General features: G+C 48.5%; 1 protein-coding gene across 8 annotated transcripts; it reads right to left on the reverse strand.

Moving 5' to 3' along the window:
• Positions 1 to 730: 730 nt before the first annotated feature.
• Positions 731 to 20,749, reverse strand: LOC144587351 (uncharacterized). 8 transcript variants are annotated; one of them, XM_078387550.1, is made up of 4 exons: positions 20,567 to 20,693; positions 18,334 to 18,422; positions 15,427 to 15,545; positions 731 to 7,899 (listed from the first exon to the last, which is right to left on the reverse strand). In XM_078387550.1, the coding sequence occupies exon 4, from the start codon at positions 7,783 to 7,785 to the stop codon at positions 5,920 to 5,922; it is 1,866 nt and encodes a 621-aa protein (XP_078243676.1). In that variant the 5' UTR covers positions 7,786 to 7,899; positions 15,427 to 15,545; positions 18,334 to 18,422; positions 20,567 to 20,693; the 3' UTR covers positions 731 to 5,919. The 8 variants fall into 8 exon arrangements, 6 of the variants coding, with proteins under 6 accessions (XP_078243676.1, XP_078243675.1, XP_078243673.1 ...); XM_078387549.1 differs by having other exon boundaries at positions 18,334 to 18,418; positions 20,567 to 20,686; XM_078387547.1 differs by lacking the exon at positions 15,427 to 15,545 and having other exon boundaries at positions 18,334 to 18,418; positions 20,567 to 20,749.
• Between the last annotated feature and the right edge of the window lie 2,556 nt (positions 20,750 to 23,305).

Below are 23,305 nucleotides of genomic sequence, written 5' to 3' on the forward strand. Positions count from 1 at the left end.
CTTGACCAAGGCCGGCTCATTTTCACCGCCATCTTTTTTTGGTCTTCAAAGTATCTCAGAGGCCTGAGTGGGAATCTTTGCCCGATGCCTTGCCAAGCCGTGCCGGACCAGAGGAGATGGCGATGGGCGGGTTCCCCAGAGGCTCTGAGCCGGCCGGCATAAGTACCGTTTTTCCCCAAAAATAAAAACGGGTCTTTTACTAATTTTTGCTCCAAAAAATTGCCTTAGGGCTTATTTTCAGGGGATTTTTTTTAATTTTACAGTCCTGTCATCTTCTTCTGGTTGCTGCACAAGGGTTGGGGGCAGGGTTTCACTTAACCAGGGCTTATTTTGGGGGGTAGGGCTTATTTTCAGGGAAACAGGGTATGTGTGTATGTGGTATGCTTTGAGCTTTGTACTTAAGCATGGAAATGCCCACTATTCAGCCACTTTGTGTTTCATTGCTTCTATCTGCCTCCCGCCTTTCTCCACGGAGTTTGAGGGGAGATAGGCGCAGTCCAGAAACACAAGCATGCAGACTCCACCGTATTTCTCTCCCTCTTCTTGCCTTCCTTCAGCCTGTTTCTACTTTCAGGAACGAAGAAGCTGCCCGGTGGCTATTTGGGAGTCATAGCCCTTTCTGGGAGTGGTAGTCTCACTGCCAATTCAACTATATATAGAGTGCTTACCAAATAATTTTATTTTCTTCTCTCTCTAACAGCAGGAAACAAAGGCCAGAGCAGCTGACGGGTGGAAGCAAATTTATTTATTTATTTACTTAAAATATTTCTAACCCATCTTTCTCTTTAAAAAAGGACCCAAGGTACAACAGTCCATTTTAAAAAAACCCAATTGGTGGCTATTACACAGGGGACGCTTGCTTGTAGAGAAGGGTCCTCACCGTTTGTCTCTGAGCCTGGATGCCCAGGTTTGGACTGTGACCATGAGAGCATTTGCACAGTTAAAACATGTGTGTCCATTCCTGGAGAGATCTAATTTGGCCACAGGGAACACATGCCTTGGTTACATGCCGGCTGGATTACTATGATGTGCTCTACCTGGGGCTGCCTCTCGGAAATGGATCACATAACCTGTTATGAAAGCTCCACTGGCTGTTGATCTATATTGTGCACAATCGTGCACGTTCTTCACAGCGTGCTACAGTGTGGCCCGCATCCTCTTCCTAATACGCCCGCTTGAAAGCGCTCCACAGGAGAACTCGGTGCAGAGATGCAATGGGGGCAGAAAGGAAGGACTTCTTTGCTGCCGACGGGGTCTTGCCCGTGTTCACTTGGATTCACTCCCACGTTTTCTGCCATCACCATTCCAATCTCCATTGGCTTCGGCACTGCCAGCTGCCTCTTGGACTCCACTTTGCAGGAGGTGATGCTGCCGCAAGGATACAGCCAAGGGCAAAGGTAACAGAGGAACGTAAGTCCTGGCTCCTCAGACAGGCCTTCCGTCCTGTCAGTACCTATTTTAAAGAGTGTTGTTAGCCGCCCAGAGTAGACTTTGGTCTAAATGGAAATTTAAAAAATGAAATGAAAAAATTTAGTTCAATAAACCATCCTAAAAGTATAATAATTCTAGTGATTGATTTTTTTATAGATTCTTTCTTTTGCATTCTTAGCTAACCAATTACATCTCAGGATATCAATGCTTTACAATCACAAGAAATCAACATTCCAAAAAACCAACAGATATATTTATCTAAACTTAACTGTACAATCATATTATAATTCATATATGCCTAATATCTCTATGTGAGTGCCTTATAATCTCCAATATAGTGTTCATTCTAATATACATCTATGCATACATATCAATGTTTCAAATGTTATCAGCATTTAAGAAGACAGAGTTTACTTAATCATATTACAATTCATATATACTTCATTTCTCTAAGTAAGTGCCTTACAATCAACAATTTCTAATACAGTGGTGCCCCGCATAGCGACGATAATCCGTTCAGGAAAAAACGTCGCTATCCAGATTCCTTGCTATGCGGGGCAAAAAACCCCATAGGAACGCATTAAAACATGTTTAATGCGTTCCTGTGGGGAAAAAACTCACCTTTAAGCGAAAATCCTCCATCCGGCCGCTATTTTCGGTGCCCAGTAAGCGAGGCAACACCAGGCGGCCATTTGGAACCGCCAATCAGCTGTGCTTCTGCGCTGGCTCCGAGGGGAGAGAGAGCCAGCGCCGAAGCACAGCTCATCAGCGGGGGTTTGCAAAGATCGCGGGGAAGCCAGCTTCGCAAACCCCGCTTCATCTCTCTCTCTCTCTCTCTCTCTCTCTCTCTCTCTCCACCCCTCGCAACTCCAGCCTGGGCAGGGAGACTGAGGCACCGCGCCGCAATGGCCAGAGTCGGGGGGACTCATAGAAGCTGAGGATGTTGGCTCGTGGAGCAGAGCACGGGGCGAGGGGGCGGCCTCCCTCTGGGGCCCCTCCGAACCCCGGGATGCCAGGATGCCGGGACTCTCGGCATGGGCAGAAGAGACGGGGGGCGTCCAGGCTTGGAGGGGGGTGGAGGAGCCCCCTCTTCCCCTGTGGGGGCCCAGCGCTCCTGTCCCGTTGACCTGGGTTGCTCCGCCTGCCCACCTGGCTCACCCACCCACTCACCGGGGCCCCTCCGTCCCTGGATCCCTCCCTCCGTCCCGCCGGGCTTACCAGGCCAGAGGAGCAGCTTGTTGTGGGCCTTGGCCTGGGAGCCGGAGTCGCCAGCCAGGAGGGTGGAGGTGGTGCCGTAGGGCAGCGGCTCACCCAGGCAGGTGTGCTCCTGCAGGAGTTCACAGGGTGCGGCGTGCCAGCACCACTCCCCGTCCACTGCAGCCAGTTCAGCGGCCATGAGGGGAGGAGCCCCCCAAAGCCGAGGCTGAAGCACAGCAGCCCAGCGCTCCCATCCCATCGACCTGGTTGCTCCGCCTGCCCGCCTGGCTCACCCACCCACCCACCCATCGGGCCCCTCCGTCCCTGCATCCCTCCCTCCGTCCCACCGGGCTTACTGGACCAGAGGAGCAGCTTGTCGCAGGCCTCGGCCTGGGAGCCGGAGTTGCTGGCCAGGAGGGTGGAGGTGGCGCCGTAGGGCAGCGGCTCCACCCAGGCAGGCGCACTCCTCCAGGGGTTTGCAGGGCGTGGCGTGCCGGCACCACTCCCCACCCGCCCCGGCCCATTCAGCAGCTGCGAGGGGGGAGCCCCCGGACACCCAGGCCAAGGCTGAAGCACAGCAGCCTGAGCCCCAGGCCCAGCCCGACCAGCCGCCCACCCCGGCCATCACGCCCCACCATGTGCCATGCGCCTAGGGCACGCCCAGCAGGGCCACCACTGCCACCTCCGCTCTCTGTCCCGGGAGCCAGGCCTCTGAGGGGGCGGCCGTGCCAGCCAGCAGCGGCACCCTCCCCGACGGGGCCATGGGGACCTCTGCCGGGCCCGGCCCGGCCCACAAAGCCGCTCAGGCGCCGCGTGCAAACTTCAGCCAACTTCGGCCCAACTTTCGCCTGTCCGCCCGGCAGTCGTGGCGTGCCCCCGCCAGGCGCCCCGCACGGCCCCGGGAAAGAACTTTCGTGGGGTGGGAGTGGGGGACTCCCCCACGCCCTGAAAAGAGGAGGAGGAGGAAGAGGAGGAGGGGAGGGAACCTAAATTCCAGCCCGCCTCATCTCGCCTGCCGCCTCCTCTCTCCTTGCTCCCATCCCCCCGCGCGAGCCCTGAGGGGAGCGCGCAGCCCAGAGGAGGAGGAGACCCTGGAAGGAGGGTGCGCATCTGCCAGAAAGGAAGGAGGAGGGAGGGAGGGAGGGAAGACCGAAGGGAAGACGGTGAAGGAAGGAAGGGACCGAGAATGGAGCGAAGGAAGGAAAAAGGAAAGGAAGGAAGGGAGACTGACAAGATAGGAAAGACAGAAGCAATAAGAGAAGGAGCGCTCCCCTGCTCAAAGGTGTAAGCCCCCGCGGAAGGGGAAGAGAGACCCCACACACACCCTGCCGGGCCACATCCAGGAAGCCAGAAAGGGGAGCCGGGGATGCGCCCCAAGCGAAGCGGCGGCTGGCCCCCAGGGGCACCCCTTCCCACCACCCCTTTGCCCAGAGGCGTCGGCGCACGTGAGAGCTGAGGCGGGGGTTTGTGAAGCTGGCTTCCCTGCGATCTTCACAAACCCCCACCAATGAGCTGTGCTTCGGGGCTCTCACTCTCCACCCCTCCCAACACAGCTGATCGGCGGGGCCTTTGGGATGATTGTGGGGAAGGGCCATCGATCGCAAAAACCTCATCGGTATGCAGATTCATCGTTAAACGGGGCGCTCATTAAACGAGGCACCACTGTATTATATTCATCATAAGCATTTTTCAGATTACATAGTTAGAAATTCTTAACTACCATTTGAATCCAAACATAACCGGAATTGCTTACAGTATACAACTCACATCGATTTTATGTATAAATGTGTGCCTCTCAATCCATAATTTCTATTGTTATATATTCAGCAAGTAACATTCCCCCTTTTTTAATTTATGTATCTTAGCTCCATGCACAGGCCAGGAATCCCAAATCACTTATAGCATTATAAACCTAGAATTAAATTCTTGCATCCTTTTTACTAGTTTTAAAATACCATCTATAGAACTTCTTTAAGCCATTTTCTCTCTGATTTTCCTCTGAACTCTCTGATCAATTAGAATATGATTCATATTCCTCTATCAATCGTATTCTGCCTTTGAAGCCAGTTGATATCTAGTCTGTAATCAACATTTTGTTGCCCTTTCAGCTTTTCCCATCAGATAAGAGTCTATTTTTGGAGTGATCTTCTCCTTTCTACATATCTCTTTTTCATCCACCTGCTCCTCTCTCTCACCATACAAATTAATTTTTCTGGCCTCCGTTTTGGGGGTTTCACCCTCCTTTCTAAAAAGAAATAAAGTCTTTCTCTCTCTGGTGCTGCCTCCATTTCAATGAGCTGGTCTGACGTCTCCCGATGCTCTTCTTTTCCCTTCATACCTGAAAGCAATGTCTTAAGTTCAGAGATCTGGGTCGAAATGCAATTCACAATATTAATTTGCACCTCCTGTAAGGCGTCCATTAGGTCTTCCATTAGGTCCTCCTCCATTGTAAAGTTGATGGGCAAAAGGTGCTTTCTGATTCCTAAATATAAGTCTCGCATGAAGAAACGTTCCCTGTCGTAGAGAGAATAGCCACCAAATCAGCTTGTTTATTCTTTCTTCCAGCCAAAACCCATAAAATAATTAAGTAATAAAAGTCAATTGCTTAGTACAGCTCGTAATTTATTATGCTAGCCCAGACTTAACTTTCACCAAGCAGCTTCAATTGTAGATCCAGCCATAATAAAAGTTCCTTTAATTTATAATCCACCTCTTGCAGCACAGTTCAAGATCACTTAAGTTTCTCGCCTCCTTATACATCTTGTCTTCTAGTATAAAAGTTATTCCATCTATCAGAGGACAGGGGATGAGAAAGAAAAAGTCTCTGTCTGTATCTTTATCTGGTTTCTGTTTCTATTTCAGGCGTGATGCAGTAATAATTTATCGATGTGTCTGGGTTTAAAAGCTTCCTTGTGGCTTCAGGTAACACTATCTTCTTTAAAATCAGCCTCTTAAGTTTATTTTGTACTGTGTTGAGATCAATTAATCTCTGTTCATGCAGTCAGACGTAAATCTTTGTGCCTCCCTCCTGCCCGTGGAGCTTCACAGCTAAGACAACATTAGAAAATAGGTGTCAGAGGAATCCTCTGTCTGGAGAGGAAGAAAAGCCTGGGGGGGTTGCTCATCCACTCCCCCAGGATATCTCAGCTCTCATACGACTCGGGGTGTCCTCTTCTGCCTTACTGCACATGGATATAAACGAATAAGCATGTTTGTTATTTCATAACCAGAAAGTCCTGAAATTCAAGGCAGCTGAAGGTCTTCCCATGTTCGATGCATTTATGAGGCTTCTCACTTGGTGTGGGTCCTTTGATGTGAATGTAAATGGCCACTCCGGCAGAAGCTCTTTCCACATTCCATGCATTTATAGCATTTCTCCCCAATGTGAGTTATTTGATGTTTGATGAGGTTACTGCGCGAACTGAAGCTTTTCCCACATTCCATGCATTGATGTGCTTTCTCCCCGGTGTGGATCCTTTGATGTAAATGTAGAACGTCACTCCGGCAGAAGCTCTTTCCACATTCCATGCACGTAAAGGGTTTCTCCCCTGTGTGGATCCTTTGGTGTACACGTAGACCTCCACTCTGACGGAAGCTCGTCCCACATTCTAGGCATTTAAAAGGTTTCGCCCCTGTGTGGATTCTTTGATGTGTATTCAGCTGACCGCTGTGACTGAAGCTTTTTCCACATTCCATGCACGTAAAGGGTTTCTCCCCTGTGTGGATCTTTTGGTGTGCACGTAGATTTCTACTGTCACGGAAGCTTGTCCCACATTCTAGGCATTTAAAGGGTTTCTCCCCGGTGTGAGTTCTTTGATGTAAACTAAAATTACTGCTATATTTGAAGCTCTTTCCACATTCCATGCATTTATATGGTTTCTCCCCTGTATGGATTCTTTGATGCTTTCTATATGATCCACTGTCGCTCAAACTCTTTCCACATTCTAGGCATTTATACGGTTTCTCCCCTGTATGGATTCTTTGATGTGTATTCAGATGACCACTCTGACTGAAGCTCTTTCCACATTCCTCACACTTAAAGGGTTTCTCCCCTGTGTGGATCCTTTGGTGTTTATGTAGCTCTCCACTCTGACGGAAGTTCGTCCCACATTCTAGGCATTTAAAGGGTTTCTCCCCTGTGTGGATCCTTTGATGTAAATTAAAACTACTGCTCAAATTGAAGCTCTTTCCACATTCCATGCACTTAAATGGTTTCTCCCCTGTATGGATTCTTTGATGTTTTCTGTATGATCCATTGTCGCTGAAACTCTTTCCACATTCCATGCATTTATATGGTTTCTCCCCAGTGTGGATTCTTTGATGTGTGCTCAGGTGGCTTCTGTGACGGAAGCTCTTCCCACATTCCTCACACTTAAAGGGTTTCTCCCCTGTGTGGATCCTTTGGTGTTTATGTAGCTCTCCACTCTGATGGAAGCTCATCCCACATTCTAGGCATTTAAAGGGTTTCTCCCCTGTGTGAATCCTTTGATGTAAATTAAAGCTACTGCTCCGATTGAAGCTCTTTCCACATTCCATGCACTTAAATGGTTTCTCCCCTGTATGGATTCTTTGATGGTTTCTATATGATCCACTGTGGTTGAAGCTCTTTCCACATTTCATGCATTTGTATGGTTTCTCCCCTGTGTGGATTCTTTGATGGTGTCTATATGATCCACTATAACTGAAGCACTTGCCACATTGTGTGCACTTATAGGGTTTCTCACCGGTGTGGATCCTCTGGTGCAAATTTAAGTGTCCACTCCGATTGAAGCTCTTTCCACATTCCATGCACTTAAATGGTTTCTCCCCTGTATGGATTCTTTGATGGTTTCTATATGATCCACTGTAACTGAAACTCTTTTCACATTCCATGCATTTATATGGTTTCTCCCCTGTGTGGATTCTTTGATGTGTATTCAGGTGACTGCTCTGACTGAAGCTCTTCCCACATTCCTCACACGTAAAAGGTTTCTCCCCTGTGTGGATCCTTTGGTGTGTACGTAGATCTCCATTCTGACGGAAGCTCGTCCCACATTCCAGGCATTTAAAGGGTTTCTCCCCTGTGTGAGTCCTTTGATGAAAATTAAAACTACCACTCTGATTGAAGCTCTTTCCACATTCCATGCACTTAAATGGTCTATCCCCTGTTTCGGTCATTTTGATTCCAGGACTTCTCTGCTGCCCGTTTTTGGTCTTCTTTGATTTCCAACGTCTTTTTTCCTGCTTCTGACTCAGTTCTTTCCTGATTGTTCTTACTGTTCTGTTCTTTACCTGAGTGAAAAGGAAGAAAGAAATCTTATTCCTAGTTCAGAATAGAAATGGAAGACATCAGAGATTATACCCGGTTTCATCATCCCCAAGGCTCCTTCCTTCCTTCTTTATACCATCGGCTCAACTCTGTTTCCTTCAGAATAGGAAAACCTTTCCCAAGCTAAACTCTTTGATTCTGGGACTGAATCCTAATTCCCTGAAGGGTGTCATGGAACTCCAAGAAAATAGGAGCTTGTGGTAAGTGAATCAGCGGGTACTTGATCACATGGATATGGGGGTGCTCCTGTATTCTTTTATCTGGTTTAGTCATCTCCTCAGCTGCAAAGGTTATCTATCCTATCAGTTTTCTAACATTGTACCTTATGAAATAAGAACAAAATTCTCAAATGCTTCTATACAAATCTACATCTTCTCTGCATACGCAGTTAATCACTCTCACAGTAAATCAGCTAAGGCAGTGGTTCTTAACCTTTTTGAAAGAAACGCCCCCTTGAGTCATTGAGGAAGTTATCATCGCCCCTCTCCCCGCAGTGATGATATCTTATTTATTTATTTATTTATTTATTTATTTATTTATTTATTTAAGACACTTAAATGCAATGACCCCTGAAAACAAAATTCAATTCCAAGAAAATGAAATGCCTCCAAAAAGTAACATTTAATGATTTAGTTGCAAGCGAATTTTAAGACGCAAAAAGAAATATAAAAAGGGCATAAGAACAAACCGCAATGCAGGAACTAAAAATTTCAAGACGAAAACTCTGAACCTAAATTAAGATTGGAGGAAAATATATATTCATGCACATTGTAAAAAGGCTGCAGCCATCTTCACAGTTTTGGCTTGCTCCAGCACCACCCTACCACCCCCCCTTCTGCTCCAGCGCCCCCACACCACCCCTTTTTGTTCTACCGCCCCCCTGAGAAATGAAATCGCTCCCTGGGGGGCATTATCGCCCACGTTAAGAACCACTGAGCTAAGGTAAGTGGTTTATAGTCATTAGATATTTCAGATGTCAACAACTGTGTTTTAAGAGTTTTACATCAAAACATGGAGCTTCTCCCCACGTTCGACCCACTGATCTCAGACAGGAGGCTCATGAAGGTTTAATCTGAGCTCAAATGCCTTGGTCTGCATGATGGGGGGGGAGGCTTCAGCAGATAAATTCTTAAGATAAATTCTTTTCCATAGGTCCTTACCAAGTGCTGTTTTTTTGGGGGGGGGGAAGTATTTCCTCTCCTCTGTGAGGGCCCCACAAGGAGGACTGGACCAAGGCAGACTAGCCACATCAGCTGAAAGGGACTGATGAAGCAGGCGCGGCATTTAGTCAAAGGAAGGGGATTTGGGGCCTCCGGTTTCAGGCCTGCTCTCCTGAGGTGAGTGAATAAATTGTGAAAACCAGGCAGCCCTCCCTCCAAGTTGGAGGTACCTGGGTTGTGAAAAAAGTCCAGTTTGAGGAACTGGCTGGTTCCCTGAGCCTTCCTCCAGCAACGCCCCTTTCTGCCAAGTGGAGGAAAGCTTGTCCGGCAACCCAAGGAGCTCCCGAGGCCCCTTTTCCACCCTTTCCTCGGGAATTGAGGGCAGGACATGTCCCAACGGGCTTAAGCGACAGGAAGCCGGATTTCAGTTGAAGATCAGGGCAAAAGTTCCTAACGGTTTGAGGAGTACGACAACGGAACCTGTGACCTTACGAGGAGGTGGTGAGCGCTCCAAGGCTGGAGCCATTTCAAGGGGAAATTGGGCCACCCTCTGTCTGGCCAGCTTTGATTTGGATCCCTGCAGTGAGCAAGAGGTGTGGACAGGATGGCCTTGTTCCAGGATTCTAAGAAACAGAGAGGCAGGCTGCGCTGGATGGATTTTCGATCTCTCTGAAAACTCAGCTGCACAGCTTGGGGGTCCTCCTGGATTCATCCCTGAGCCTGAATGCTCAGGGTTTGGTGTCCCTTTTCATTCCCAAAGGACAGCGTTCCCTGGAAAATCCTGTTGAAAAATTGACATTTCATGTCCCTTTTCTCCATTTTCCAAGGATGAGGAGCTTAACCCAGCAGGCCAGGGAGAACGGGTTTCACCATTTATCTCTTTTTTCCTGAAACAAAATTGGGCCCCCGTTGGCATTGCTCTCCCACTCTGCCCTAAGTCAGTTTTTTAAGGTGGAGAAGTAAGAAATCTTCAGTTTTGGGCAGTTCGTGAATTGAAAAAAAGACCAAAGGCAGGAGAAGAAGCCTGGATTCCCAGAGGAGAAGACGAGGCCTCTGGGCTTTTTTTTTCCAGCCGGGTCAGTCCCTAGAGGGCGATGTGTCACCCCCCTCCTTCATGGCTCCTGGCCTCTCCTCCTGGCCCCAAGGAGCCCCTTCCCGGATCCTGGATTCCCCCCAAATGGCATGTGTTGGACCCCTCCCAGGACCTCGAAAGAGGCCATCCCCTCCCCACTCCCTTGGTGCACCTTCGCCCCCCCTCCTGGGGGGGCCTTATTCTCTTCCTCCTCCTCCTGTCCTCTCCTTTCCTTTTCCTGCAGCCTACACGAGAGGAGGAGGGGGTCCAGTACCTGTTTCCCTTTCTTGCCTCTTATTAGGTGGCCCTCGGAAGAGGGGCGGTGGGGGCTTCTCAGGGGCTCCTCTTTGGTGATGCCTCCCACCCTCAGACCCCTTTGGAGGAAGCTGCCTCTCAAAAAAACCCCGAGACCTCTTATTATTATTTTCCCTTCCTGAATGGAGGGAGGGGCCCTGAGACCCTCCCCCAGTTTGTGACCCCCAGCCAGAGAGGAAGGGGCTCCGACTTCTGGCTGGAGGGCTGCCCTTCTTTCCACCTGGGGCTCCAGAGAAGGCAGAGCCGCCCAACGGTTTCCTGGGGGGATCAGGATTATCATCTTCATCATCCCCTCTCTCTCTTTTGGGGGAGCTGTCAGAAGAGTTCCTGCAACCAGGGAAGTAGCCCGGATCAGGCCCCTCCTCTTCCCCCACAGCTGACCCCCCATCATCAACCCCCCCAAAGCTCCCATGTCTGGGACCCCCAACCCTCGCCCCCCCTTGGCAGCCCCTCCTGGAGCCCAGGGACCCCCCTCCTTCCCTTCTGACACCCATTTCATGTGACAAGGGGGTCTCCTCGCAGGAAAGGCCAGGATAATGCCCCTGAAGATGCACGGGGGGCAACGGGGGTGGGGGAAGGACCAACGCACCAGGTGTTTGTGTGTGGGGGAATTGCAAACCTGACAGCCCAGAAAAGATTCTCCCCCCAACACACAGACAAGCACAGGGTTTCCTTTTTCGCCACCCCATATCTCTCCCCCCCATCCATGCGGCGCACCTCCTTCCAGGTCCTGAGGGTTGAAAACCCGGAAGAATATTCCTCCACCGACCATAGAGATGAGGGGAGGGAGGGAAAGAGAGCCCAGCCCCCTCCTTCCACTTCCGGTGGCACCTAGAGCTACAAATAGACCCACCTCCCACTTTTTTCTAGCTCTAGGTTCCCCCACCCCGGCTTTGACGCCCGAATGAATGAATGAAAGGGGGGGGACTGGGGTGTGGGTGTGAAAGTGTTAAAACAAAACAAAGGGGGGGAGAAGAGAAGAGGGGGGCTTTTGTGTTCCTGCAAAAAAAGAGAGGGGGAGATCTCACAGATTCCCAGACCCCTCTCCCCCACCCCCTTCCTCTCCCTCCCTGATCGTTGCTGATTATTTTGTTTTTTATGTTATTGTTTAATTCTGTTTTTGTAAACTGCCCAGAGTGGCCTTGGCAGCCAGATGGGGGGTATCAAATTTTTTAAAAAATCAATAAATAAAAGAAGGGGGATGGGTCTCCATTAAAGTAAGGAATAGATTGTCTCCTTTAGTCCTAGGAGCCCAGTAAGTGTATATGTGGATTTGTTTTTTTGGGTTTTTTTGGCACTTTTAAAAACAAGAAAACACTGGCCAGTGTATTCTGAGGTTTGCAGTCCAAAAAAAGTAACTTTTCCAGTCTTGACCTTTCAAGACTGAGTAGGTTGAATGCTCATGGTATTGCCCCATATTCAAAGAGCTATTCTCCTCAATAGCTAATTCCAAATGCGACATGCCCCAACCTCACCCCGTGCAGAGAGCCCCCCCCAATACATCCTCCTTTGTCCTCATTTTTGGCTTACTATGTCCTCCTTTTTGTACCCATATATCTGGCAATCCTATTTCAGGGGGGCTTCCGCAACCCAGGTAAGGAAGCGGGCACCCTGGAAAAGCCACTGCCGCAGCACTGCCTGAAGGACAGACAGATGGACAGGGGCTGGGTTGGCCAGAGATCAAAAGGAGCTGGTATATTCCCAATGTTCTCCCTCCCCGCGAGGTCTCCCATGCTCAGCCGCACCATTTTATGATGATGATGATTTTCATTATTATTATAATATTTATTACTCATTGATTGATTTATTTTCTTTCTAATTTTTAATTTATTTATTTTTTACCTTATTTTGTGCTTTAAAAAGAGAGGTTTGATCAGATTGGAAATTTGTGAACAAAGCTTTTCTAGTGGAAAATCTGATGCGGACCAGCCTCAACCAGACTTTGCGTCCAGCGGCCCCCAGGTAAATTGATTTTGAGACCCCTGACGTACATTATGCTCTCTACTCATGTTTATTTCTTATAACAGTGGTCCCCAACCTTGGCCCTCCAGATGTTCTTGGACTAAAACTCCCAGAAGCCTTCACTACCACCTCTGCTGGCCAGGATTTCTGGAAGTTTATTTATTTATTTATTTATTTATTTATTTATTTATTTATTTATTTATTTATTTATTTATTTATTTATTTATTTATTTATTTATTTATTTATTTAATATCGCGCCTATCTAGTCACTTAAGACCACTCTAGGCGGCTAAGTCCAAGTTGAAGTTGAAGTCCAAGAACATCTGGAGGTCCAAGGTTGGGGATCACTGTCTTATAACACTGCCTCCATATCCTCCCCTTTTTTTGCCAGGAGGTGATGGGACCAGTGGCCATGATCTTAGTTTTTTTTTATGTTGAGCTTCAGACCATTTTTGATCTTTCAGTTGTAACTGTTGCTTCCTGTCCCGCATATAGATTTTTCAGGAGGTAGATAAGGTGGTCAGGCACTCCCATTTCTTTGCCATAGTTTGCTGTGGTCCACACAGTCAAAGCCTTCTGCATAGTCAATGAAGCAGAAATCGATGTTCTTCTGGAACTCTTCGGCTTTCTCCATCATCCAGCGCATGTTAGCAATTTGGTCTCTAGTTCCTCTGTCCCTTCAAAATCCTACTTGTACTTCTGGGAGTTCTCGGTCCACATACTGTTGAAAATATAAGCCCTACTCCCCCCCCCCAAAAAAACCAGTTAAGTGAAACCCTAACTTCCACCTTGTGTAGGAACCATAAGAAGATAACATGACTGTATATGAATAAAGGTAGATTGTTGTATATAAAGAAAAATAAATTGTTCCGGAAAATAAACCCTAATGTGTATTTTGAAGCAAAAATTAATATAAAACCCTGTTTTATTTTTGGGGAAACACGGTATTCAAAAGAAATAAAGAAGGCAAAAGCTGAGAATCAGCTAGCTAAAAGCCTGTAGCTTTATTGCAGAGTTGGTGCCCATATACGCGTATTTTTCACTCCATAAGACGCACCTCTCCATAAGACACACCAAATTTTTAGGAGAAGAAAACAGGAAAAAAGAATCTGTTTTCTTCCCCTAAAAATTGGAGAGGTCCATCTTATGGAATGCACCCTAGGATCCTTTGGAGGCTCACCCAGCCCCCCCCGGAGGCCAGAGGGGGCAAAATCGCCACCTTCTGGGACTCTTCTGAAGCTTCCCAAGCCTCAAATGAGTCCCAGAGGTGGTGATTTCGCCCCCTCTGACCCCCGGGGGGCAGGGTGAGTCTCTAATGGGTCCTAGGGTGTGTTCCAGGACCATTTAGAGACTCACCCTGCCCCCCTGGGGATCAGAGGGGGCAAAATCACCACCTTCTGCGACTCTTCTGAGGCTTCCCAAGCCTCAAAAGAGTCCCAGAAGGTGGTGATTTCACCCCCGCTGGCCCTATGGGGGTGGGGGAAGCCTCCCAAGGATCCTGGAAGGCAGACTCGGACCCTTGGGAGGCTCCACCCACTCCCGCAGGGCCAGAGGGAGCAAAATCACCAGCTTCTGGGAATCTTCTGAAGCTTCCCAAGCCTCAAAAGTCTGCCAGAAGCTGGCGATTTTGCCCACGCTGGTCCCGTGGGGGGAGATGGAGTGTTCCAAGGGTCCAAGTGAGCCTTCCCGGATCCTTCCAACACTCCCCCCACCTGGATGCTGGTGATTTCGCCCGCGCTGGCCCCGTAGGGGGGGAGAGCAGTGCAAGGGTCCAGGAAGGCCAGCAGGGGCGAAATCTCTGCCTTCGCTCCATAAGATGCACAGACTTCCCCCACACATTTTTTTTTTGGGGGGGAGTGCGTCTTAAGGACCAAAAAATATGGTATTTTCTATGGGGTGCTCCTGGATGTGTGTTAGTAGGTTGGGGGCTAGGAAAGCAACTGAGGGGACATCATTTTCTCCCATCCCTCTGTTCTGGTGGCAAGGAGTTTTTCCTTGAGGCAAACACTTTTGAAAAAGGAGGCACCTGCTTCATGCTGAGCTAAGACAACTCTTACTTTTATGAGTGTGTCAACATCCCTAGGCAGGAAAGCCCTGGGTTGCTTGGGTTCAGCAGGAGGGGTAACCCTGTAGGGGCTTGGGGTGGGTTGCTGTGTGTGTGGTCCTCATCATAGGGGAAGGACGATAGCCTTAATGAGAATATGTAGGGCCATCGCAGAGGGATCTCCAGCTTGAATGACAGAGAAAACCTGGGCCGTGAAAAAGGGCAGTCAGTATCACGCATTGACCTGGCCGATGATGTGTCATGAGTTCTGCCGAAGAAGATCTGGAATCTGAGGGGTTAATTACAGCTGAGGAGAATGCTAGGCAATCAGAATCACGGAGCTGAATCACCACCAGATTCTCCTCCTCCAGTAGCCAGAGTAAGGGACAAGCTTCGGCAAGGACTCATGACATGGAGAGCTTAAGCCCGCAGGAATGCTTCCCATAGGAACATCAAGTCGACCAACCCTGAGTTTTAGCAGGATGAGGTGTTTATATGGCTGCTGTTGCTATAAAATCTGCACCCAGATGCTGGCAAGTTTATGGAAGCAACAAGTCAAATCTCTGGCTCACATCCATGCTCCTGACTACCTTGAAGCTTGTTCTCTGGACCCTTGGCTTTGGACCCTGACCTCAGATTACGGTTTGTGATTTGGCTTTGGCATTTTGATATCGGCTCTGCATTCTCTGAACTTCTGACATTGTACTGGCTTATTGCACTCCACTGTTGAAACCCCCAGGAACGTGACATGATGGTGTTTTAAACATGTTAGAAAACAGACAAAAAGCAAAGGTGCACATCAAAGGCAAAGCAAAATTGACAGCTTGCTTTGTTTATGCACCCAGTTAAATAAGATTCCCCATAAGCATGGCTAGATGGTGTTTGTTAGCCTTGGAAGGCAGCCCATCTAGGAGAAAGAAAACTCTGATTTCAAACCTTCACTGCCTTGTGGCTATATTTGTCGATGGAAAAGGCTTCAGGAGTAAGGTCTTCTTCAAAATATTCTTAGTTGTGTGAGGCCTTTGGCAAGAAGATCAAGGTGCGGGCAAGTAGGCCTGCCAGAAGTAGAAATACGAGAGAAGAAACCTGCGCTGAGAGGAACCATCTGATGTATGACGACTCCCCCTTTTCTCCCCCACCCGTTTCGGTGTTCCCCCTTTTTGTTGTTCCTCTTCTAGTCCCTCCTTTGTTTTGATTTGTTTTATGGCTAGGGAGAAGAGGGAGGATAGATTAAGAGGTAAAGATCCTAAAAGGGCAATAAATAAAATAAAGAGGGGAGGGTATTAATGGAAAAAAGTAGGGTAGAATAGAAGCGAGAATTTGGCTGGGGTTTGGACTGGTGGGGGTGGTGTCTTCCGCCCCCCCCCCGAGCTCAAGTTGAATCCTAGTATGGTGCAGGGAAGTGGGGGGGGGGAGAAAAAGAGGTTATTTGTAGGGTGGAGGGCTAGGGATAAAGGATTGGAAAGTGTATTAGGTGAATTTGGTTGGTTTTTTTAAACTTTTTTTTGTTTTGTGGGGTGCCTTACAGGACCTAAAAAAGAGATGGGATCTAGAATGGACATGGGGAAAAACATAAGGGTGGCTACTTTAAATGTGAAAGGTCTAGGGTCTGTAAAAATGAGAGCAAAGCGTGCTGTTTATATACCGCCCCATAGCACTTCAAAAACTCTCTGGGCGGTTTACAAGGTAATTATGCAGGCTACACTTTGCCCCCCCCCCCCAGCAAGCTGGGTACTCATTTTACTGACCTCGGAAGAACAGAAGGCTGAGTCAACCTTGAACCGGTTACCTGGGATTGAACCCCATGTCGTGAGTGCAAAATATGAAAAGAACAGAAACATTATTGAAGAAGAATGAGATGGCCATTATTTACTTAAAAGACAGCCATCAATCAAAGGATGGAGTTAATGAACTGAAACTTCAAAATACACATATTTGTGAAAAAAGATTTGGGAGTATGGAATAAAAAGGTGTAGCAATATTGATCTCTGAACTGAAGAGAGTAGGAAAAAACACTGGGCTAGTCAGGTATAATCTAAACCAAATCCCTTAGGAATACACAATAGAAGTGAAGAACAGATTTAAGGAACTAGTTTTGGCGGACAGAGTGCCTGAAGAACTTTGGATAGAGGCTCGTAACATTGTACAGGAGGCAGCAACAAAAACCATCTCAAAGAAAAGGAAATGCAAGAAAGCAAAGTGGCTGTCCAAGGAGACCTTACAAATAGCAGAGAAGGGAAACAAAATGCAAGAGAGATAGGGAAAGGTACAGAAACTTGAATGCAGACTTCCAGAGAATAGCAGGGAGAGACAAGAGGGCCTTCTTAAATGAACAATGCAAAGAAATAGAGGAAGATAACAGAAAAGGAAAGACCAGAGATCTGTTCAGGAAAATTGGAGATATAAAAGGAACCTTTTGTGCAAAGATGGACATGATAAAGGACAAAAATGGTAGGGACCTCGCAGAAGCAGAAGACATCAAGAAGAGGTGGCAAGAATACACAGAGGAATTATACTAAAAAGATCTGGATGTCCCGGAAAACCCAGATACTGTAGTTGTGGACCTTGAGTCAGATATCCAGGAGAGTGAAGTCAAGTGGGCCTTAGAAAGCATGGCTAACAACAAGGCCAGTGGAGATGATGGCATTCCAATTGAACTATTTAAAATCTTGAAAGAAGATGCTGTTAAGGTGCTACACTCAATATGCCAGCAAGTTTGGAAATCTCAGCAGTGGCCAGAGGATTGGAAAAGATCAGTCTACATCCCAATCCCAAAGAAGGGCAGTGTGAAAGAATGTTCCAATTCCCGTACAATTGCACTCATTTCATATGCTAGCAAGGATATGCTCAAAATCCAGTAGTGATGCATGGAAGTGAGAGCTGGATGATAAAGAAGGCTGAGCACCAAAGGATTAATGCTTTTGCACTGTGGTGCTGGAGGAGACTCTTCAAAGTCCCCTGGACTGCAAAGAGAACATATAAATTTTGAGGGAAATCAACCCTGAGTGCTCACTTGAAGGACAGAACCTGAAGCTTTGGCCATCTCATGAGAAGGCTCCCTGGAAAAGACCCTGATGTTGGAAAAGTGTGAAGGCAAGAGGTGAAGGGGACGACAGAGGATGAGATGTTTGGAAAGTGTCATCAAAGCTACCAACATGAATTTGACCAAACTCCGGGAGGCAGTGGAAGACAGGAGGGCCTGGCGTGCTCTGGTTCATGAGGTCACGAAGAGTTGGACACGACATAATGACTAAACAATAACAAACCTTTCTGTTATTATGGGAACAGGCTGAAAAAACGGGGCAAAGATTAGTTGCATTCACAGGGGTGTCGTCTCCACATCCCGTCAGGTCTTCCTTCCACTCTACTCGGCAATTGCTAGGCCTCCTATAGACTCCTGTGTCCAGTTCTGCCCTTTAAGAAGGATGCTGGGGCATTAAGGATCACTGAGGAGGAACTAGAACACAAGTCCCAGGAGGAAAAAGTGAAAGAACTAGGGATGTTTAGCGTTCAGAAAAGAAGGCTGAAGGGTGATATGAACACACTCTTCAAATATTTGAAAGGTTATCATTCTGAGATGCAGGATCTGTTCTTAGTCTTAACAGAGTGTAGGACTCAAATTAATGCTCTCATGGGGCCAGATTTTGATTGAGTATCAGGAAAAACTTTATAACTGTCTCAGCAGTACAACAGTGGAATCGAAGGCTGAGGGATAATTGGGCTACCATCAGTCAGATACACTTTAATTTCTGCATTGAGCTGGTCATTGGGCAATATGACCTTTTAAGATTCCTTCCAATGCCATGATTCTGTGCTATAAATAAGGAACTACATCTTGCTTACCTTGGAAATGTTAAGAGGGATTTAGAATTGGGCTATTCCTTTTTCGTCCAGAGAAAGTGAGTGGAGATCTGCTCACTTTCAACCCCTGCCTTGGAGAGAAGAAAAACGATTAGTCTGGAGGCATCTTGGATGAAGCAAAGAAAACATGTTTCCTAATAGTGCATGGTTTTGTAGTTTTCATATTATGTGGAGACACCTCTCCATCTGTATCTCTCCCCTTTGGAAAGCAGAAAAAGGAAAATGGAAAGGCACCTAACAAACAAACCGCCAGGAGGGAGGAGGGAAAGAGGAAGGTGGAGGGGCCTCCCACAGACCTAGAGAAAAAAAAATCGGTCATTCAAGTTAGCTGGCCTGGATGGTGTAAAACAGAGAACTACAGACCATGCTTCCCTTTTGACACATGCAGGGAAAGAAGGGGCACCAGAAAAATGGGTTGGGGGCTGTAGGTGAAAGTGAGCTGAGTGGGCAGGGACAGATCCAGCCAATTTGCCTGAAATCAAGGATGCCTTGGAAGGGGTCAAATCCTTGCATGGCAATGGTGAACCACTTTCTGAACCCTGCATGGACCTCAAGAACCCTCCTACATGTGGTAATGTTGTGTCCTTTACACAATGTTTAAATATAATGTTTAAGATTGGGACTTCTGGTGGGTTGCATTTCTTCCCTCCTTCCCTCAATTTCTGTTGGTAGAAGGGGAAGTCGGGAGTTTGGCAACACCTGCGTCTGCTTGACTCAACTCGGTCCCTCCTTGCAAGTAAAAAGAGAACCTCAAAGCAGCACCTTTGCAGCACACACAGTGCAGTCGAGCGGAGTTTTATAAAGGACTACTTTCACAATGACATCTTGGGACTCCTTCCTTCCTGAAGGTTTTAAAGCACCACCGCCTCCCTAAATGCTCCGCTCCTCCTTTTCGTTCTTGTGTGAGATCTATCCCCACTCCCAGCCAGTTCAGGGGAGAAGCTGCTCACTTGGCCTTTGTCTGTTTGTGGAGGGATGTCTTTTGATGGTCTCATTGTGTGTATGTGGGGGAGAGAGAGAGAATCAGTGAGCAGCTACAGGACTTGTTCAAGGCAAAGGGAGATATGGTGAGGGGGAAGCACTCACAGCCCATTTGAGAGAGAAAGGGGGGGAAGGATATTGGTTGCCCCTAAGCCGTCCCCAAACTTAAACAGCTGGGATAGCCTGGGTGACCAACCCCCTGGGTTGAAACTCTTGCTGCCAAATGTCAGGTCATTCGAGGGTGCAAAAGAACTGCCATCTGGGACTTGATCCTGCAGGATCTGGCCCATCTGGTCTGCATCACCCGAGACTTGGTGGGATGAGGCTGGGAGTGTCCCTCCCACCAAACTTTGTCCACCCAGGATCTCCGGGGTGCAGCAGGCAATCCCCAGCACGGGGGGCAGTTCTAATGGTCTCTCGTGACTCACATCGTGCCACATTCCCCCCCCCTCCATTTCTAGGTTTGAAGGCGTGCCTTTGCAAGTAAGAGCCTGGATGTGCCCCAAATGTCTCCACTCCCATTCACGCTGCAGGGCACACTTCCAACCTGGTTTCCTCGACTGGGGAGGAGGGTGATGATCTGGATGTGCAGAGACTCTGTGGAAGCCTTAGATGGACCTTCCCAAGCTTTCACCATTGGGGCCCCTTGAACCTTGAGCAAGAGAAGGCGAAACTCAGAGGAAAGCCCAGTGACTTTCTCTCATCCCCTTCTTTGCACTGACGGGTGGAGGCAGGATGCAGAGGAAAGGTGGGGTCTCCTCGCAGGAAAACTCAGGAGCACTGGTCACCGACCTGGATGCCTTGCATGTAGGGGACATTGGGGGGGGGAGCTTTGTCTCTCTGCCCCTCCCTTGAGGAGGAGATATTGACACACACACCCCTCATCACCCACCCAGACATCCCGGCTCTTCCTTTAATATCCCTAAATGGGAAACTCTTTTTTAAAAAAAAGAGGGGGTGGGATCAACATTACTGTATAATCTATTAATGGCCGGATTGGAAGGGACCCTGTAAATAGATGGTCAATTCAAGGGGGAGCCATGGTGGGATGGAAACCCCCTTCCCCAAACCAGGCGACGAAACCACGGCAATCTGGCAAAGCATGCCAAACGGAGAGCCTGGCGACCGGGATTGCACGAGAAATGGGGTTGATTTTTAAAAATGCACCCCCCCACCCCTCCAAAGAGAAAGCCTTCCACTCTCCCCCTCCCAGCAACACACACAAAAGGCTCACCGCCTTCCTGGTCCTCCAGAGACAGGAAAACGCCCGGACAGACCACAACCCAGCGCGTTCGCCGCTGATCATAGAGATAGAGTGGGGGGGGAGGCGAGAGAATGAGTAGGGGGTGCCAGCGCCCCCAGCTTCCGCTTCCGGCGAGGAGACGCTCTATAAATCCTTTCCTCCCCCTCTCTCCCCCTTCTGCCCTCCGAGGAAAGCCTCCCGCAAGGAGCGTGGGCGGGGCTTACAAACTCGTGGGGTTGTTTTTCCAGGAGGCAGGTTTCTATGGGGGGGGGGGGTTCGGGTGCACAAAAGAGACATTAAGACAAAGTTTAGGTTTGTGGGTGGACACACATAAAAGGAGCTTGTGCTTTGCTGAGAGAAAGGGGGGGCGGGTGTTTTTTCTCACGTTCCCCCCCCCACCAAGGCTTCGTTACTTTCCCTGAAACGCCAGAGAGAAACCCCCTCCCTCCCTTGGCGTCTTCTTCCCCCCTCTTCCTCTCTCTCTCCCCCCCATCTCGCCCTTTTCTCCTAGGGGGTGGGAAGGGTAGCTCCCCACTTTGCCTTTTCTGGGCCGTCTGGGTGGGGGCAGAGAAGGAGCAACCGCCTACCAAATCCCCCTTCCCCCCCCATTACTGTCACATTGATCTGCATTGGAGCCTTGTGGTGCAGTGGTTAAACTGCAGTACTTTTGGTGACAATTTGCAGCGTTTAGCAGAGTTTTGTGCCGGTCCAGGCAGTCCAGTTGAATAACACATACACAGGCAGCTTCTTCCCAACACCACATATATTTACAATATATACTGAGGTTCTAGCAGTACAAACCGGCAGCACGAGAGCATGACATTCATCAGAAGAGATCCCAACATCTTTCTCCACATGCCCACACATTTATACACATGCACAGGTACATACAGCCAACCAGCACGGACATTGCATCACCCCAGACACTACACATCCCGCATGACACAGCACTTTGCCCGCCTGTCCAATACGGCTGCTGATTATCCTAGGCCTGGTTCTGCCTCAGTGTGGAAATTATCCTTGACAGTACTGCAGTCAAGACTCTGCTCATAAACTGAAAACAATCCCGACAGGGGCAGGTAGCCAGCTCAAGGTTCACTCAGCCTTCCATCCTTCTGAGGTTGGTAAAATGAAGTACAGTACCCAACTTGCAAGGGAGTGGGAGATGTGTAGTCTGCATAATTGGATTGTAGACTGCCTAGAGACTGCTTTAAGAGCTGTTGGTGTGGTATATAAGGAGCACACTTTGCTTTTGCTTTGCTATATCAGGATTGTGCCAGAGCCTCAAGACTCTGTGGGGGTCTCCACAAACATCCACACAACTGCAAGGCCTGAGGTATGTTTGTATGCAGAAAAACAGGTGTACATTTGAAAAATACAAGTGCATAAAGAGATGTATCACTGAAAAATCTGTGTGCACACATGCACAAACATGATTTAAGTCACGGGGAGACACATATAAAGGTACAGTCATAAGGAAACAAATATATATAAACCCATCTATCATGGGGCATGTGGGTGGGAATGAAAAAGTGAATCTCACAATACTATGGAGCAGGAATGGGGTGGATTTTGGAGAAGCACAGCCCAATTTAGACCCTGCTTTTGCCACAGGTCTTGCTATGAGCACACATGACCATGTCAGGCTTCTAGACGACTGCCCTTCCTCGCCCTGCCTGGAGATGCCTGGTGGTCTCTTGTCCACCCACGATCCGTGTGCAGCCCTGCTCAGCATCCCCATATCAATGAGATCACAGCCTTCAGTGGGGGTGGCAAAATCAGCCCTTACCTGGCTGATGGCTGTGGTACTGGACCCTTTCTCTTGAGGAGGCCCCATGGCCTTCACAAAGAAGTAGACGAGGAGTGGCCAGACCCCCTCCACTCGACAGAAGTGGACCTCATCCCAGAAGGTACACACTTGGAAATTGCCGAAGGTGGCACAGAGCTGGTGGCCTGGGGGGTGGATGTGCTTTTGGGCACAGTTCTTCTCATACATTGCAGATGTTCGGGGAGACTGAACCCCCCTCCCTATGGGGCCCAGCCATTCTGAACCAGGAGATGTGGGAAGTGGTGAACAACAGAGTGGGACATGAGGGTCCCACGGCAGGTGCCGGCCGGCATCCTCTGAGCACAGCTTCAGAAGGACTGCCCGGGGGGGCGCACAGGAGGTGGCAGCATCTCTGCCGGGGAGAGGCCTTTTAAGTTTTCCTCAGCAGCCTGATAGGCTGAGTTGCAACAGGAAATCCTGCAGTGGGCATGAACTGCAAAAAGGAAAAAAGGAATTAAACCACAGGAAGGGAAAGGGGGAATGTGTTAGCATGCACACACACACACACACACACACACACACACACACACACACACACACACGCACGCACGCACGCGCGCACACACACACACACACACACACACACACACACACACACACACACACACACACAAAACACCCTGAACCAAACCTTCTGAAGAGTACATCTCAAAAGTTTGGAAGATGGTCTTGAAAGGAATATCTCTGCCTACTTCCAACCCTCCTCACCACTCGCTTGGTTGTGGGTCACGTGAATTGCTGTGAAAGCTCTAAAAGCAAGTTACAGAGGCAAGATGGTTGCAGTTAGGCTAAGTTTTTCTTTTATATACAGTAAATGTGTGTTGATTTGACCCCTTCAGCTCAACACTAGCCTTTTCCCTTCAGTTGTAGAAGGCAAGGCTGCGAGAAATTGCTTTTCTTGA

Source organism: Pogona vitticeps, chromosome 2 (genome assembly GCF_051106095.1).
Source record: "Pogona vitticeps strain Pit_001003342236 chromosome 2, PviZW2.1, whole genome shotgun sequence".
NCBI lineage: Eukaryota > Metazoa > Chordata > Lepidosauria > Squamata > Agamidae > Pogona > Pogona vitticeps.